The 19,434-nt window shown below is 39.3% G+C and overlaps 1 protein-coding gene across 3 annotated transcripts in view; it reads left to right on the top strand.

Moving 5' to 3' along the window:
* ADGRD1 (adhesion G protein-coupled receptor D1) overlaps positions 1 to 19,434 on the top strand; it is a 156,019-nt gene that overhangs the window by 114,232 nt on the left and 22,353 nt on the right. For all 3 annotated transcript variants that reach the window (XM_009555716.2, XM_054082771.1, XM_054082773.1), the window contains 3 exons: positions 2,523 to 2,589; positions 3,606 to 3,672; positions 11,483 to 11,574. In XM_009555716.2, coding sequence (XP_009554011.2) covers positions 2,523 to 2,589; positions 3,606 to 3,672; positions 11,483 to 11,574 — 226 coding nt within the window. The remainder of the gene's footprint in view (positions 1 to 2,522; positions 2,590 to 3,605; positions 3,673 to 11,482; positions 11,575 to 19,434) is intronic.

Below are 19,434 nucleotides of genomic sequence, written 5' to 3'. Positions count from 1 at the left end.
CACATGAATTCTTCAGTCCAGATCAAATCTTATGATCCCCTCAGGCTAAATAGGTATTTATGTAATTTGTTGAATGTTTGCTTCTTAAAGGAAAACCACTCCAATTTCACTAACAAAACCTTGATTCTGCCTCTGTTGCCATTATCCATTTAGTATCTTGTTAATGCAAAGAAAAGGCAAATACCGCACTATAGACTGCAGGCCACTTTATTCTCACTGACTTAACAGCTCTCTTTATGCAGATGACTGCTCTATGTTTCATCTGCATAAGTTTTATTATCTTCCAAAAGAACTCTGTATTTAATTTTCTTCTTCATTGCCATTTAAAATTGACAGAGAGTCATAGGAAATCCTTTGAATATCCAGTGCTCGACTTGGAAAAAAAGGCAGACTAGAAGTATAAAGCAGCGCTAGTCAGGCACAGGTATTTTTGCTTCTGTGACAAAATCCCTGCCATGGGAATACAACTTGCAGCAGAAGATAAACAGTGTCAATCAACAGTATCTACTCAGCAACCAAAGATGTGATTGGCAACATGTAGACATTCCTGTGGGACCTTTTGTCCAGGCAGCTTGCGTACCCATGGCAGACTGAGTTTCAGTATACAGAATTATGTCTGCTCTTAATTGCTCTGTTGAATATAATTATACTTACCTTTGCTCGAATATGTGTAGTATTTTCCTTTCTTAAATAGACAAAAGAGATAGTAAATTAAAATCTTCCCTTTGTTTAGGTCTGCCAAAAAAATTACTTCTAAGGCTCTATCCCTGGTTTGGACGAGCATAGGAGACAAGAATCAAGTTCATGGGATATTCAATTCCATCCTGCAGAATGGATTTCAAAGTCTAAGACCTAAACTGTGCCTGTAGATGCTGCTGCTTAATTACTGGCTATCTTGCTATTTATAAATACAAGCAGATTCTAGCCAGAATCATTTAAGAACAAAAATAACTCTTCCAAAAATTATAGTTCTGCCAGTATGGGGAAACTTTACAGAATTTTGGGAGGATCATATTGGTGAGATTAAGCAGAAAATGCTTCTCAGAGAATTTTGTAAAAGCCTCATGCAAAAAACCTGAAGAATTAAAAAAAAATCATTGAATCACAGAATCATAGAATAGTTTGGGTTGAAAGGGACCTTAAAGCCCATCCAGTTCCAACCCCTCTGCCATGGGCAGGGACACCTCCCACTGGCTCAGGCTGCCCAAGGCCCATCCAACCTGGCCTGGAACCCCTCCAGGGATGGGGCAGCCACAGCTTCCCTGGGCAGCCTGGGCCAGGGCCTTCACCTCATAAGGTGAAGAAATTCCTCCTTATGTCTAGACAAAATCTGCCCCTCTCCAGTTTATACCCATTGCCCCTCGTCCTATCCCTGCAATCCTTTGTGAACAGCCCCTCTCCAGCTTTCTTGTAGCCCCTTCAGGTACTGGAATGTTGCTGTAAGATCTCCTCGGAGCCTTCTCCAGGCTGAACAACTCCAACTCTCTCAGCCTGTCCTTGGATGGGAGCAAAAGAAAATTCAAAGTTTGACCTGTCACGCTGAATAACCTGTCTGGGGCTTGGTTATTAAATTCCATACGAAGGAAAAAAAACCCCCACAAAACCCAAACCTTCACATTTTATTAAATCATGCAGGAATTAACAGGCAATCATTTAATATTTAAAGGGATGAGGTTTTACTATATTCAGAACTGTTGGCAAGAAAACCCTCACTTCCTTTCCCACTTCCAGCCTGGAAAGCTGTGGCACAACAGGACATCGCAGGGCTGGGGGCCAGAGGCACAGCAGCTCCCCCCGACATCAGGACCATAATTGTCTGCCTTTATACAATTCCTGTGTAATCCCATAAAGCACTCCTCTGCCTCCCAGGATGCAACACACTAGAAATGTTAAAACCCATCTGGAAACACAGTCTACTTGAAACACAGAATTCTTGTAAAGCTGTTACACATTTATGTTCAAATAAGTCTTGACTGGGAATCTGAGTGGGGTCTGAATTTGATTCTGCCTCTTCATAACCGTCTCTCGCTGCTGTGCGTGATGCTCTAGGTAACAAAATGTCACCATTTCTCTCCTCTCGCCTGCCAGTCATGCACCCTGGTGAGAAACTCAACTTTGGCTGTAGATTGTTTTGAATACTTGAACAAGGTGTACTTACATGAGGGAAATTGGTTAAAGTAACCCTGATATTGCTCCACAGGATATTACTGCTTGAAAAGCAACAGTCAGAAATTACATAAACATAAAGCGACCTGAAAAGGCACCAGTATTCTCAATATAATTAGCTCTAATTCAGTTGAACTGTTAAACTAGTGCTTTATTGAAAAGTCATTTTGTTTGTCTGACACTAATTGATTAAAACATGTTGTATTACACCGATGCAAGAGGATGTCAGGTTAGTGTTTACTCTAAAATCACTCCGAGCTGTTCTATTGTTCGTACGATATTCTGCTGAAGTTGCAGAGTTTACTGGCAGACATACTTTTGTTACTAATAGTGCCACTGCCTTTGCCTTTCTGCAGGCTGCCCACTGGTGATTTGTGTAATTTCTGCAATATCCTCCCTGGAGAGCTATGGAGAGAGTGGCAAGTGAGTATCAAAATGTCTTCACTCTGGGTGAAGACACTCTGCAATAAGGATGAAAAATCAAATGGGGAAAAACCCCATATCGATCTGCTAACAAGGCTTTAGTTCTGCCAGATGCTCGTGAGGAGTAGGGGAGATATTTGACAAAAGCACAACTGCTATATAGGTGTATTCTTACACCCAGAAGCCCCAGGTTTGCTTTTCACTGCTGAGGTGATGCACAGAATTTCTGGAGAAGTTTTGCCCATTTTTCCTTTTTCTCTGCCGGGGCACGAGGCCTCCCGCACTGAGCTCCCTGCTCACCTCACGCACTGAGTAAAGCCTGGGCTGACATGTTTCTGACAAGGTAAGAATACATTTTTATTGATAGCGTTTAAACTTTTGAAGAAAACAGCAGTTAAATATCTGAGGCTCTAGAATGGACGTTGCTACAATTTTTGCAAACTATCTAACATAGAAAAAGAAAAGCAAGTTTATCTGTGAAAACAGCATTCAATCCTCCCATAATGTCAGCAAAAGATCTGGAGCCAGAGTTATTTCTTTGTGTGTGGTGAGCAAGCTTGTGTCGTCACGGTTGTAGGAAAGACGTGGGAAGCCAGCTGTGTGCTCGCAGGCGCTTCCTCCCCGCAGCCTGGCAAGGCAAGGAGGGCTTGTTTCTCTCTTGCTACAATGACAGCGCTCACAGCACTGAAATAACTGCCTGTGATACAGGATACAAGAACAACAAATAGCAAATAAAACCTTTCCTTTCATGCCATCTTTACTCCCTGGTGCTATTTGAAGGCGTGCTGGGGCAGAGAGCTGTCACTGACTCGCTGCAAGATACAAATCAAAATGAGATGCTGCCTCAGATTGCCCGAGATTGAGGGGAAAATAAGCTTATTGATGCTCTATCCTGTCTCCTGCTTTTAAAATTCATCAGTCTTCTTGCACTGCTTAAGGTCTCTTCTTTAATTAAGAACATTAATAATTAAAAGACTGTGTGTTTAATCTAAAATTATTCTGCTTTTTCTTTGCAGCTGCTGGCTTTCACTAGAGAATGGAGCAATCTGGGCTTTTGTGGCACCAGCGTTGTTTGTAATTCTGGTAGGTAAAACCATGGCTGCTGCTGTTTTCTTGTGCGTCTCTGTCAGCCACACAGCAGAACTACCTGAAGGTCTGATGTCAGTCCTCGTGCCAGGCCAGTGAAACAGTAGAGGGGAATGGTCTAGAATTGCTTTGCTTCCCTGAATTTTTTTGTCTTGTACACGACTGTGTTTTAGTTTATATATGTTAATTCTCACAGTATTCACTTCCCTGTGACAAGACAAAACCCCAACCTAAAATTACTAATTGTTTGGAACCAAGTAATCTTGGGAGTTTTAATAATTCTCAGAAAGGTTCCTCAAAAGAACAAAATCCATGGTTTCTTCTTCATATATGCCAGTAAAAGCCGAAAGGCTGATTCCACCCCACTCGTATTTGAAGCTTTTGCTTTTGCAAGTGCCCGCAGTAAAGCTGATTGTTGCCAGAGTTTGCAAGCGGTCAGCAGCTAGCAGGAATGGGTTAAAACAACAGTATGGGCTGTCACACTGTGAGTGAGCTCTGGGTAAGGTAACAAGTTGCTCCACGCCTGTCTTACAGTGATAAGGAATTTGTGCTATTTCTCTGATTTTGAATTTGATGTCAGTTTGTGGGGCTGATCAAGGCAGGGCTTTTAAGAGGAGTGTTGCCAGGTTCAGGTGGCTGCCACAAACACCTCTGCCAGCTATAATGAACATCGTCATTCCAGGGCAGGGGGCGGGTATTTAATTATGCCCACATATTAAATTACACTGCATTGTGGCTTAATCATTGTGAGTACTTAAGTAGTCACGGGTGTTTGCAGGGATGAAGTGGGAGATTATTCCTCTTAAGCACTGTTCCAAATACTTTAATTGATCAGGTTCTCTATGATTTTTGCTGCACGTTATAATATAGAGTGGCAGCATGAGCACTGTCTGCACAGCGTGGACAACAGACTCACTGATTAGCGACATTGGGTACTCTTTAAAGCTTTTCTTAGGTTTTAAACACATGAGCCCAAATCCAGACCAGACTCTGACTGCTAGGGTGCTTAATGGTGATCAGGTGAAAGAAGAACCTAACTACTTGTGTGGAGAAGCAAAAGGAGCCACTGACTGTACCTTGTACTTCCCTAAGAAAGCTAGGACTTCCATGGAAAGCACAAAGAAACCTCCTTCAGTTTCACACAGAAAACCCCCACAAGTCCTGCTCACAATCCGAAGGAAAGAAGGAGAGTTATACATACAGCACTAGTGTTTACCATTGCGTGTCTCTGTAACTATTTGGCAAGCGGAAGGTGGCTCCTCGGCTGACCTTTTCCATCACAGGCAATTTTACACTGCAGCTGAGTGGACATCCTAATGTTTGCCTGGGAGAGAGTGAAATCAGAACCTCCTATGGGAAGCCCAGCCCAGTCCAGCATCTTCTACCAAGATACAGCCTCTGAAAAACTAGGTTACACAAACACGTATTAAAAAAAAATAATGAAAATGTTTGCTGTATTGATGTGACAGAAATTGCCTCATGTTAGCATTTTAATCAAATTATTAATGGCAACACTGGAAAGCCCTTGTGCAGTAAGCACAGAATTTCTTTTTACCTAAGTGGAAGGCATATACACATAAATAAGAAATGGTGATCACTGGATTAGACCTGGCTAAAGAGATCTGGACTTTGTTCCAACAAACTTAATTCACCATTGGCCTTTACCTTCTGTATGTGTGTTTATATTAAAAGATATTTAGCTATTGATAACTGGAGAGCAATTAAAATAATCTAATATTCATATGTCTCCTTATCACATTAGCACTTGCTTTCTGGCCGTTATTCAGCAGAAAAGGAGGAAATGAGATGCAACCAGTAAAATCGAATCTTTCACAGCTGCTGGCCAAAGATTGTATTAATCAAAACATGCCAGATAGTGAAACACTTACTCATCCGAGTGAGCACAGCCTTCCACACTTTGCATGCACAACTGCTTGCCAGTGAAAGTGAGGATTTAACTGTCTGGCTCTCCCTTATGATATATTTGTGCAGCTCAAGTTATATTCTTGTAGGGATACAGATATTTTGAGAAAGAGTGAGCTCACAAGGTTGATAACTGGAGAGCAATGTATTAAATAGTCTAAACCCAGCTCTGCCCACAACAGCAGCGAGCTAGCTGACAAATTGCTCTCCCTGGGCATTAAATATGCTAGCTGAAAAATCTGTAAGTGCCTATAGGGAAACAACAAGACTAAACACTATTTTGTGTGTGCATGTGTGCCTGTGCTCTTTAAATAACAAATTAGCCATCATGTGCATGAACTAGTGTTTAGCTCAAAAAATACTTCTCAAAAAGAAGTTTTGACTACTTCCCTTCACAGGTTCTCTCTGCCAAGAAAAAGGATTATGCTGTGAAGAAAACAAGGGGACTGCTCTTTTCACCTCCCACTCCCTAGAGACTAGGCAGACAGAGTCTACTTTTGTCCTGCCACAGACAATATAGACATCACAGAGCCTTAAAACAGAATAATGGGTGGGAGTGTGACTGGGAAAAAATACTCACACATACTTTTCTATGGAGTAATTCACAGAACCTCCCAGCCCTATACAAATTCCCATACCCAAAAGGCTCTTTCCTTGAGGTTTGAGTCAAGGAGATGTGATGAAGGAAATAGTTCTTTCTACATGTAGGTCATTTGGCTTCTACCTGCATCTTGAGGTTTAAAGATCCCTCTCCCACATCCCCTAAACTACAACACCCAAGCCTCTACAGCATCCTCTTAAGGCAGCTTCACAAAAAAAAATTGTTGCAGTTATATTGAAAACCAGACTAATCTCAGGCAAACTTAGTCTGGGACATGTACTCAATGGAAAAAAAACCCACTTGATAAAGCACCTGAATTTTTGGAACAAGACATTAAAACTTCTGGCAGAAGGCTTTGTTTGTTATCAACCATCTGCTGCCTTGGTGTGTTTCCATAGATATGGCAGAATTAAGGAAATTCTGCAGAAAGCATCTGTGTACACGGAGCGGGGGGTGTGCCACACAGTCAACAATCCATTGCAAGAGGGTGATACTGGGCTGTATCCTTGCTATTGTTTTCCCGTTAAGTAGTTATTGTCCTGGTGTTTTTTTTTACAAGTGTGTTGGATAAACAATGTTTTTATGGAGCTAAATGATTTTCATTACCATATTGCTAACAGTTCTGTGCTGTGGAGACACCAGCTTTATGTGTAATGTCTTCAGATGGGACTCCATGGAACTTGAGTTCCAGGCTGAGATTGCCGTCACTGTCTTCGCTTGGCATTTGCTCGTGAATATTCAATATGTAAAAATAATATTCCCTCTCTTGTCCCTGGTGATCATACATGAGTTAGTAAGTTCTGTTGCCTCATGGTATTTACTTATAACTTTATGTAACAGCACAGAATTAGGATAATTTCAGTATGTCAAACAATATTTTACTCTGCAGGTAGGCACACTGATTGAAAAGCGACAATTTGTGTCCCTTGTTAGACATCATCCATCATAAGAAAAGGTGACAGTATTGGACCCATAGTGTTTAAAGACCTCAAGGCAGTAGGATTCCTCAGAGTCATTGAAATCAAGAGCAGACTTGAGTGCTGTTGTGGGTTAGAACACAAATGAACAGACCACAACTGCTAAACATCTCATTTTTTTCTTATTAGCACTTAGTTATGAGCACTTCTACTATTTTAAAATTAAAATCCTTAATTATTTTAAAATCAAATTTCTCCTTACTAAACCAACAGGAAAGCACGCAACATTTTAGAGAACAGGGGGACAGTTTGTAATAAATTAAGGATTGATATCAGGAAAGAGTAGAAGTAGAAGTCATGGATCTTTTACACCTTATAGGAATTTTTTATTTTCTTGTGTATTTCCTTTCCAATCTCTCAGTTTTACTCTGATATTCAGCTCTGACTAACCTGATACTACCTGCATTAATATGAATCCACGTACACAGAGGTCTAAAATAACTCAATTTAGTCTATTCCATCTGGGGTTGCTCTGGGATAGCTAAAGGATAGCCAAAATCATCCTCCCAAATTTTAACATCCATCTCATTTAATTGACTAGCTGTGTTTGGAAATGCGTTATACCCAGTAATGGTTTCTGATGTGCCCTAGCAATGGGTTGCAGCTGCAGCTGCATGCAGTGTTCATTGCCAGTACCAATGGCGTTGTGGTAAGGATCAAATTAATTCGCACTATGAGCACTTTTTGCCCAGGGAAGCTGTGGCTGCCCCATCCCTGGAGGTGTTCCAGGCCAGGTTGGATGGGCCTTGGGCAGCCTGAGCCAGTGGGAGGTGTCCCTACCCAGGGCAGGGGATGGGACTGGATGGGCTTTAAGGTCCCTTCCAACCCAAACTGTTCTATGATTCTATGTTAAGGCTTAAATTGGAAGAGTCAGTTATAGTTATAGCTCCCTTCCATTGGTACCATTGCCCGAAACTGAAGTGCAGCCTAAAATAGTTTGTGATTTTAGAAGAGAGCTGGTCAATGGCCTTAATTAAGGCAATATGTTTTATCCCATTTTTTTTTTTAGTTCCTCTGTGCTGCCAAGCCTTTTCTTGGCTTGGATGCAACACACCACATCAGAGGGTTGTACCCATGGGATTTCTGCACTGTACTAAAAAAGCAACGAAAATCTCACGAGACTTGGAGGAAATCCAGGTGAAATGCCTGAAAAAAAAAAAAAAAAAAAAGAAAAAAAAAAGGAGGGAAAGGATTTGTCACACTGTATCTCATCTGACAAAATTTTGATGAGGAAAGACTTTGAAAGATGTTCTTTTTACTCATTTAAATCTCTTCCTGATCTGACAATTTTTAGTCAGATGAAGTTATCACTAGAGTAAGCCAGAGCTCCCTGATATCATTGAGATCTTTCCGTGGACTCTGGTGGGCTTTGGATCAAGCCTACAGTAATGGGAACTGGCAGCTCCTGGGGACTTGTGAGTGCCAGGGCTTGGACAAGCTGCCTTGAAAGGAGTTCCATGAGTTAGGAAACAAGCACTACTGTTATTAGCTGTATCTATTTTAATAGTAGAGTGTGGCCAGTATATGCAAGGAAAATTATTCTCAGTTCCTGTGTAATTTTAAGGCAAAAACCCTGCAACTGTCAGGTAATCTGGACTTTCAGAAAAGTAAGAAATAGGAAGTATATACAGTTCCTTTATCTAAATGTTTATTCTCCTAGTTTGAACATTCTGATATAAATTAAAGCACAATGAGTGTTTCATGAACTAAGCATTCTCCTAATCTACTCACTGGCGAAATATTTACATCAGATGCCAAAAAAAATCACTGGAGGAACAATTCAGTGGCTATGTTTTAGTTTCCCATTATAAGGGCAGTGGAAATACTTCCATGCTTTATTTACTGAAACATTAACAAAGGAAGACATTTGTGGCTAATCTGTGTATTTAGGCTGCATAAGATTACCCTAATTTCCCAAAATACCTAAGCAAAAATTTTCAAGTGGTTCAGGAAATTTAAATGCAGAACTTGGGGATTGAGTGTAATGGTTCATTGCTAATTTTACAAGTACCTTCGCTTTTATCAGCAGTGAGATTATAACATTTCCTTCTTGTTTTTTAAATGAATGCACCCTGGATGGGACACAGTCACACTGACTGCACAAGAGGAGAAGCTTAAGGTCTTTTTAAATTTCCATTTTAGACCATCTAGAATATCTAGAAAAATAATTTCCAATTTAACTTCTTTTTTATAAAAATAGTAAAATCCAGCTAGAAATGCTGAAGAGTTTGTGCTTTAGAAAACCACCTAATTTGTCTACTTTGAGACTATCTTGCTTGTGTTGTTTTCATGACCCAGTCTTAGGGTTCATGTCCAGTTTGAGAGAGTCTGCAAGATTCTGAGTATTCGTTTGTTGGTGCTTATCATTCATAACTTCCATTGATACATTTAAGATGAAAGAAAATTCAGAATTTGAAGAATGAGGTTTCATCTTTCTTTTTTTTTTTTTTACCGAATTGGATTTTTAGGGGGAGTATTCTATTTACATTATTTAGGCATCATCTGCAGAGTTTTAAAAATACTGTGTAGGAAGCAAAATCTAGGAGTGTCTAAAAAGAATTAAGGTTGGAAGAAAACATTAGTGTAAAGCACTTTTGAGACTGGCAGGAGTGTGCTGTTGTTTGCAGTTATCAGGAAAAGCGATCATGAAGCAACAGTGCCAGGATGAGCTTGAACTGTCAATGAGACATCCACAAGGAAAACTCAAAAGGAGAAAGTGATATTTTAGATAAAAGACTAAAGAAAGCTGGAGAAACATAATGTGTCGGGAAAGAAGTTACGGATGCAGAGAGCATTTTCTATGCAATTCCCTTGAAAAACTGGAGTAATGATGATCTCTTGGTGGACATGCAGCAGAGAACTGGAGAGTTTGGAGGGGGAGAAGAGAGAAACATAAGAGGAAGTGCAACGTGTTCATCGTTTGCTGCTTTGGTCAGCATGCGTATTTAGCATATTCGTTGGTCTCTCAAAGATGTTTGTTACCACCTCAAAGAATTTATAAAAGATATTTACAAAATGTGAATAGGGAAAAGGATCCCAAGACCATTGAAGTCGACCTCTTGTTCACCTCTGTAAATCTAATTGAACAAGTACATTTGTAATTGAAAAGCTGCCAGAGTCCAGAGTGTTCTTTGGATGGTCTAAAAAGTCATGGTAGAAATGAACTATTGCATCTATGTCCTACTTTACACCAGGTAAGGATCTGCCCTTAGAAATCTAAAATTAAAAGAGTGGTCAGAGGGTTTTAAAAATACCAAAGAAATAATTGTCATCAAACGTAAACATCTTTTAATTCACCCTCTCATCCTCAGAATTAGAATATGTACTTTAAAATAAGAGTATGATTATTGGATTTTGACTGAGCAACAGCACTATTTTGAAGTCTTCTCTTTCTTTTTGTTCTGTACTTCAAGGTGGCTTTGTTCTACCATTTTTCTTAACTTGGTGCTAAGTATCAGCTTTGTAGCTGCTGTGTAACTTTGGAGAAGAAGGGGCAAATACGTCTTCCACCTTCACATTCTCTTTTTTTTTCCTTTAAACCCAAGGTCTTTGCACAGCAAGACAGCCTTTGCCACATTTCCTCTAAGTGATAAAGATTGCCTTCTTCCTTCACCTGTGACTCCAGAGCAAACTCTCTTTTGTTAGACATTTTCAGTGTTAGCCTTTTCAAGATTTCCTACTTTTCTGATGAGAGTTCTTTTCATTCTATTGATGTTTCTGCTGGGCCTGACATCAGAAAAACAGGGCTTTTGAAAAGCAGAGTTCAAACTTAATGTATTGTCCTCATGGCTGTTTTAAAATAATCTTGTGCTTAAATTGCAAGCACATTTTGGTAAGAAATAGGAATTGGACACTGTGAAGTGTGGCAGGAAAGATGTTTTCTGAAGTCTGTGCACATGCAAGCACAAAATCAAAGAGCATGCGGACACATGCCGCTGTTCACTGAAGTTCTTGTCAAATTTGTCAGCTGGTAGTAGATTACTAGGGTATTTATTTGTATAGTATGGCCCTGAGTACTTCTTTAGCTGTGAAGCAATGCATCAATCCAGCCTTATCCTAAACAGACAAGGACTGTTCCTGAAAGAAAGAAATCACAGCAAGAACTACCCACTCTGTGGAGAAGGAAATCCATTGACAAGGGTCAAAATAAACTGGTCCAAAATTGGAAACCTCTTTTGTCAAATAAATATAAGACATAAAGTTTCTATTTTCTATTGTATTTGTAGAATACACTTCTAGGGCAGTTTGCACCGCTGACACAATCTGTGCTTACTTTCCTGACCAAGTCTTGTTCCTTCTTCTCCAGGTCAACATTGGTATTCTCATTGCTGTCACAAGAGTTATTTCAAGAATCAGTGCGGACAACTATAAAGTCCACGGAGATGCCAATGCCTTCAAGTAAGTTTTTCTCATTGAAACTATGTTATAAGAAGCTAATAATCGCACACTAGCAGAGTTATATCATACAGACACGTATCATGGACTTCTTCCAGAATACTGATATCATTTCTCTTCAGTATAAAGCAAATAGTGTTACGGGTAGCCTATCATTCTCTTGAATGCAACCTGTTAACCCATATTTTATGAAAGCCAAATACTGCACAGCATGAAGCATGTTTCAGTGTGAGGTACAGTGTTTTCCTGCTTATTACAGTCTCCAGAATTTGCTGATTCACAATTTTCCCTTCTATAGGGAAAGACACTTTCCTCTTCCAACTATATTCATAGATAAATGAGCATCATAAATCTGTACTGGGGTATTATAACTATTCTGCTCCTTCAGAGAATAATAATTGTTTTTAGACCAAGTTCAGAATAATGTTTAGGCATATGCTTATCTTCAAGACTCTCCTGACACTGCAAAGCACACAAACTTATGCTGGGTTTGAATATGTGCTTGCATTCAATCATGTCTTCATAACGAGGTGCCTTGAGACTCTTGGGATGGTGACCTAACTGAGACTATCACCTATAAAATACTGTGCTAGCAAGGCTAGAGGGGAAATGTAAGGTAGACACACCTCTACATCTGAATATGCAAGAATAATTTCTGATTCCTAAAATCTATATAATTATGTATGGGTAGCTAAGAAGAAAATTTAATATACTGAGTTTAAATTAAGATGCTGAATATTCCATATTGTATCTCTTAAATATGCTTTAGTTCAAACATTAAAAGGACACTGTATGTAACTCAAGAAATACGTTAACAGGTAGAAGAAAAATATGATGGTGTTTTTTGTTTAATGTTTCTGAGTCACAGGCTATTGTATGACAAGGATTTGATGCCATTAATCTGAAATGGTATCATAAAGAATAATTTTTATGCTTGGATTACTTATGTAATTTTAAAAATGCTATTATATTTTAAATATTGGTGACAGTTATCTAATTGAAGTTAGTTTAGTTATTGTATACTTCTCCAACAGGAAAAGAAAAACAATAAATACATCTACACAAAAATCGATAAGATAATTAAATTCTAGTGAAATAAAAAGCCTGGGAATTAAAATGACTGTTTCAGGTTTGACTGAATCCCTGTGACCTTCAGAATTAAAAAGGAAATATAGAACTTTAGGAAGCAAATAACTGTATATTGTCAATGCCGATTTGTATAAACTATTATAAGTATGAAGATAGAGGAACAACCTCCAGAAACAGAAGAGGAGCTACACAGATTACTCTACGTACTTAGATATTTCCTTGCTTGTATTACCAAGAATTGATTGAATATACACTGTAGCATCCACACTAATAGATATTATTTTTTAAAGGAAAACTACATGCGTGTACGTAAGTTAAACAATTTATGAGTGGTTGGTCTAGGAGTAAGATGGGATCCATTTAATCAGGAGTATATGTTCTTAGTTCAAACATCAGCTGTAGATTTGGAATGGTGGAGCTCTATGCTGAAAAAGTGACTTCTCCAGACGCTCTGTCTAAGGGCTCCTTCTCGTGCCGGGTAATTTTTATAATTCAGTTTTAGGATTTGACTTAAAGAAAGTGGTGATGGTGGAGAAAAATGATAATCAATGGGAAGATACATGTGGAAACATTTAGTCATTAAATTATTGGTTAAGCAGAAATACGCTCTGATAGAACAACTTTCCTCATAGAACTAAATAAATTCAATAAAATATAATTGAATGTAAACAGAACATAGAGAAAAGTAACTGGCCTGTTGGAAAAAAAGAGAAATACAAGACCTTTGTAATGCTGGATTTAATTTTCTTGTCGTCAGTATTCCGTATACAGGTGAGAAGTTTATATGTCTTGCGTGAAATCATTGTCTGTGGTATCGTTTTCCAGAAAAGAAAACAAACCAAAAGAGGATTCTGACAACTGCATGGGAAATGGTTTTCGTGGTGTAAAAAAAAACATGCCTCCAACCTCTAAAGGACCCTAGATGTGGTTAACGTGTGAGAGTGGATAAGCACAGCAAAACGCATCAGTGACAGAGAGCACTGAGAAATCAGAAAAACACAATAAGCTCTGTAGTTTCTGTCAAGTCGCTGTCAGCAAGGACTACGAGGTAGTTTTGAATCAACAAGGTCAGTTGGCATAGGGAGGAATCACTGAAGGCTGCAAAATGCTTTGTGTAATACGAGCCTCAAATAATGGGCCTGTCAAGCATCCATCCGAATAGCGCAGTTCCTTCGGTATTAGCTATGCGGGAAACTGCAATATGTTAGAAAGAATTTATCAAGGGCTTCTTAGAAACACAGCCGAATTAAAAAGGCACAGCATGACTTTGGTGAGACAAGAAAGCACTTTGTCACCACGTTGCAGTTGTTCGCTGCGGTGAAGTGTGGCACATAGGGTAGAAGCGTGTTTTTTTAGCGCTGTGTTCATGGTTTCAGAAAGCCAAAGGCAGAAAATGAGAACTATGGAGCTGTGAAGGGGAAGCCCGCTCAATCCAACAAACTCGAGAGGGAAAAAAGGAGGTATTTCAGGGCTGTCTTTTCAAGCTGAAATGAAATTTAAGTGGAAAGCACAATGAGAAACAATAAGTTGCTGTCTGAAATGATTCAGATGATAGCACTTAAACAGCAGGGTTTTGAAGTTTACAAGTGATAATTTACTGAAAGGCATGGCAAAACTGGAGAAAGAATGATGAAAGTGCCTGTGGCAGACGTGTGAGGGAGGCTCCCGTACCAGCTTGCCTTTCCTTCGTAACTCGAGCCAATATTTATATCTGCCTTTAAGCACCTAAGAGGGCTCACACTCGCAGCTGTTCGAAAAGAAACAGCCATTATAGTCTGAAAATCCCAGCCTACAGGTTTAACAGAACAGGTTCATCATCAAGCTTGCCTCTTGCCAGGCTTTGCTGCCAAAGGAGAACTTTAATCGCGCTGACAAGGGCTGGCTTCCATTTCTGCTGGCAGCCTGGATGGGGGAGCACCTGACCTGGATTTGTCTGCCCTAACTCTAAAGCTCATTAAAGCTCACACAGCCTCCACATGGACTTCTGACCGATGGAGAAATGGGTGCTTCCACTCCACAATTTAAACCTTCTGTTAAGTGTTATCTCGCTTGCCTTCAAGGTTCTGATTTCTCCCCAGGGACTGAGAGAAGCCTATGCTGCCCAGTTGGTACTCAGACACCATCTCTGCACACATCTCTTGCCAGGGGTAATAACTCGCACCTCTGAGGCTATCAACTCATCACTGAGCAGAGATTACCTTAGGAAATTGCCAGAACAAAGATGAAGTTATGAGCCACGATGATATCAGTTAGGAAGGATATTTATTGTTAGAGAAGTGCTGGTACTGGAGCACATTTAGTTTCCCTAAAGATTAAGTTACTTGGCAACGCAAGTGGATATTACCAACAAGGCTTGTTTCTCTTGGCAACAGACAGCAATAAACTGATGTAATTATTTAGAGTAATTGTTCCTGACTTTCCATATGGCAACAGGTCCTCTTAAATGCTGACTCAAATGTGACTACAGAATATGCATCAGGGTGATTCCACATCCGTGGAATTTGGTGTTTAAAAGTCAAAAGACAAAAGAAAGTTGTGAAAAAAATTGGTTTTTTAATCACAAAATTAACTCGCTCTTAGTCTTCTCCATTCACATTTCAACCAGAATAAAGTGCAGTACATTGTTGGCTGGTTGACTTCTTCATGTTCAAATGTTTTTTGTCACAATGGAGGTATCAGACAACATCTTGCTGAATGTTTTATTCTAGTTTCAGAGATACTGGTGTGGACATGTCTTTTTGTTTGTTTATAGCAAATTATAATAGCATGCCTAAAATAAAATACAGGATAAAGGGAAGAAGCAGCATGAAAGTGTAATTTTATATGATACATAGACTGCAAAATACCCTCTAATTTAAGGCAAAATGAATATAATTAACTAATCAGTGTATGATCAGAGATGCTAATTACTGCATAACAGACTCCCATGACAGTCAGAATAGTAAGTATTTGGTCATTCTATGAATTTCTGTATGCGTGTGAAAGCAGTCAGTTTTTTAACATCTGAAACTTTGTTTCTGCAAAAGCAGTTTACCAGTAAGAGCAGAGCAAAGAATTAGGATCAGCTCTTATGTATTACTTGAATATACTTAAGAACTTGCTTTTTGTATTAGTTTTTTTAAGCATACTAAACACTCATGTAGAACATGAGACATTTCACTTAGTTGATTGAATATATTTGAATCTTTATTAGATGATTGGCTACACATTCTCAGCCAAATAATTTTGCGCAATAATTCAGATGCTGCTTTCTGAGACTGTTTTGCATCCAGGGAACGGATTTTCCACCAAAAAAGTAATTTGAATGTTTCATAGAACGCTTAATGGGATACTTTGAAACGTTTAAATGCATACATACAGCATTTGTTTGCACTATCCATTCTTCTTGACCGGGCCCTCTTTTAAGGAAATAATTAATCATGTATTTGAGTTTAAGCACAGGAGTAGTCCATCTAAGTTTAACGCAATTAAAGCAGATTAGTTTAACGGAAGTGCTCACGTGCTTGAAAAGGCATATGATTACATTTCTGAGTTATGGACCATTGGAACTCTTTTTCTTACTTATTTCTGCTGCATGTAAAGTTTTAATTCCACTCAGTGCATTCATTAACTCTTATTAAGTCTTAAATAGCTCTTTTCTTGCTTCCATACCCCCTCAAAGTCTCATTGCTGTGTTTACTTGGGAAGTTTCTTCTCTGTTACAGTGAGAAAAGACAGCTAATGTGACAGTGTTTTAGAAATGTGCACGTTTGATTACCCACGGGGAGAACTCTTCCCTGATTAATTCTATCACAGGTAGTCATTTGATTACATGAGTTACCTGGTTCCTGGACTACAAAGGTTAATATATAATACAATTTTCCAAGACCTTAGTTTTGCACTGACTAATATCAATCATAATAGAGGAAGAAATGCAAAGCATGTCTCTGTTGCAGTAATAGTAGTTTTAGTCTAGAAACAAAGACACCGTGCTTAGCCATACAACTACACTTTCGTGGTGAGTTCACTTTTGCATTGTATTGTCCAGAAGAGAGAGTTTCATTAACTCTTCTTGAATAAAATGCCAGGCTCAGCTCCTGTTGAAATCTTTCTTACTGCTTGCTCTGAAATGGTCCAATGAGTTGGAAAATTCTCTATCTTTATTATAAAGTGTACACTTCAGAAACTGTTGAACCAGAAGTGATAGCTATCATAATCATCCGCAGAGAGAGCAATTACAACAAAATTAGAAATATCTCTTAGCTTTTTCCCCCATTCTTTCTTTCATTTTACTTATTTCCTTCATTGCTCAAAGCTCGATCTTCACTCAGTAAAATTATAAAACAGCCTCTTAGTTCTCTATAGAGTGAAGAAAAAAACATTTTTTTTCTGTTTAGTTAATGACCGAAAATTGGAACAAATGACAGTAGGTGCAGTGCATGGGACTCAAACAGGGCTTCAAGGAAAGCTCAGCAGGGGGCAAAAGTCACATTAGCAGTTGTGTTAGCTCGTTCCACATTTTTCAATATAGCATAAATCAGTTTGGATGAAACTGAAAACAGAGTACGTAGCTGTTCCTTACTTTGGTTATTTGGAAATAAAAAAAAAATGTACAGAAAGATTTTTGCTTTGACAGATACAAATACAAGAGGGTTGTCCTCCAGCAGCTCATGATACTGCAGACATCTGTATGGTTTAACCTTGTAATTGAGCATTCCAAAGCACTTTGCAAAGCCATCTATTATATCCCTGCAGCACACCGAATGCACTGTGGCAAATTGCTCATGCATTTCATCAACAATCCATTCCGTGCCATGACTCCGCATCGGTATTATACTTTGTTTATAAACATACCGCCTACCTTTCAGCCCAATCACCTTTTGTCTCAGACACCAGTCCTCTGAGGTAGTGCTTGATGGCTTTGGTGCTTTTAAACTGGGGCATTGTTCTGCAAGATGCTGTGTATTTATTGCATTTTGTTCTTGGGATTCCATTCCTGCTTCATGTCATTTGATGTCTAAAGACTTCTCTTTCTAAGGATTATTTGCAGCTGTTCCTTTTAACAGAATGCACTTGTCAATCATGGCACTTACTTGAAGCTCTTGTGAGAGCTCTCCTGCCAAAGAAAATAGAGTAATCTCCCTCCACAATGAAATTCTGACCCTTTGTGATACCATTAGAGAATTTATTTTTCTTTTCGCTCCATCCAAGGTAGGTGAGGAACACCTTATAGTCTGTGGTCACTCTTCTGAAAGTCCACAGGGATTCAACATCCATAGCACTAGGAAATCCTTTCTGAGCCTTGCTGGGTGGCAGAGCTTCTCCCGTTTGCTGAAGGAGAGCCATCGGTTAGAATGAGCAGTCTGGCGAGTCAAATCTGCTTTCAGCAATTCCTTTTCTTGACGATTTCTAATTGTGTGTAAGAAATCATGTTCATTGAACATGGCTTCAAACAGCATGAGTGATGTACCTCATGGAAAGACTTGGAAGGAGGGGAGTGACTGACAATAAAGGAAATCATTAAAATGAAAGTATTAAGCAATGACAATTAGTGAGCTGAAGTGCTACTGCCAATGATAATATCTTCAACCTAATTAAATTTTTGGCTCATTGAATATGACAAATACAACTGCAGTTTGGGTAGTCCTTATTATACTCAGGGTTTTAGACTAAAAATACAAGGGTTTGAATGTTGCCAATGAAACTATTAATAGGGAAGCATTAATCTTTTAGGAACTGTAATTACAGCAATGGTAGTACTTAATTTACCCCAGATATAAGAGTCATAGTGTTGGAGAAAGGCTCCAGGTTGTGTTGTGATCATTCAGGTGTATTTTAGGCACGTTTTAGGAGCAGAAATAAAAAAAATTAGAGGTAGGTAAAACATAGCTGCAGAGAGGAGGTTACTCTGCAAAACCAGAGAAAAAAAAGGATAAATAATAATAGGCTTACAGCGATGAAAAATTCAAATATTTTTAAGTTTCCAGTAGTGGGAGAGGAGTTGAAAAGCAATGGAATTGATCACCTGGAGACGTGCTGAGCTTCTGTCATTGGACAGCTTCCAGAAGTGGCTGCACAAATGTCTCTCAGAGCTGCTTCTGGTGCCAGGAGTGACAACTGACCCTGTCTCATGGCTGAGCTGGACAAGATGACATTGTGAGTCCTTCCACAGTTTATTGTTTCCTTGGTCGTCACCTTCAGAGTCAAAATTGTCCTTTGTGGTCATGGTTTTCTCTCTGTCATTTCTCTTTAAACAGGATTCACAGCTGCAGGGTGACCGGAGCCTGTTGATTGTGGGCTCCAAAAGGAAAACCACCTCTGATAGTCATGTGCCTGTTTCTTTCTTGTGTTAGGAAAGGCAGTAAGACACAACATATAGGTACAAAATATAGGAGGGAAAGTTGATATTTAAGAAGTGCTGGATTTTCTGAGTATAAAGATATAATACTTTCCATCAGAGATGCTTAGGCGTGGTTGTTTTCATATCTGAATGTCAGGATAGAATGAGGTTTATTAAAACTTGATTATTAAATCGCTATGACGAAACCTTGCTTTGAGCACAACAGAATCGGTAATGGAAAGATGTGAGAGAAGGGGCTATACCGAGCGCCCCTTCAGATATTTCTCATCTTCAGTATTTGGAGGTCTATGTTGTGCTTATTAATCTCTGGTTGAACCCATTTCTCGAGTTCACCCTGTCGGTCCCCAGCAGCCGCTTGGAGCAGCCGCTGCAGGAGAAAGCTGTTCTCTGCAGGAGACTGAGGGTGCACCGTGTTGGGATGGGGCTTCCTTAAG

Source organism: Cuculus canorus, chromosome 17 (genome assembly GCF_017976375.1).
Source record: "Cuculus canorus isolate bCucCan1 chromosome 17, bCucCan1.pri, whole genome shotgun sequence".
In the NCBI taxonomy this organism is placed as follows: domain Eukaryota; kingdom Metazoa; phylum Chordata; class Aves; order Cuculiformes; family Cuculidae; genus Cuculus; species Cuculus canorus.
This window is presented reverse-complemented; position numbering and strand designations above follow the sequence as displayed.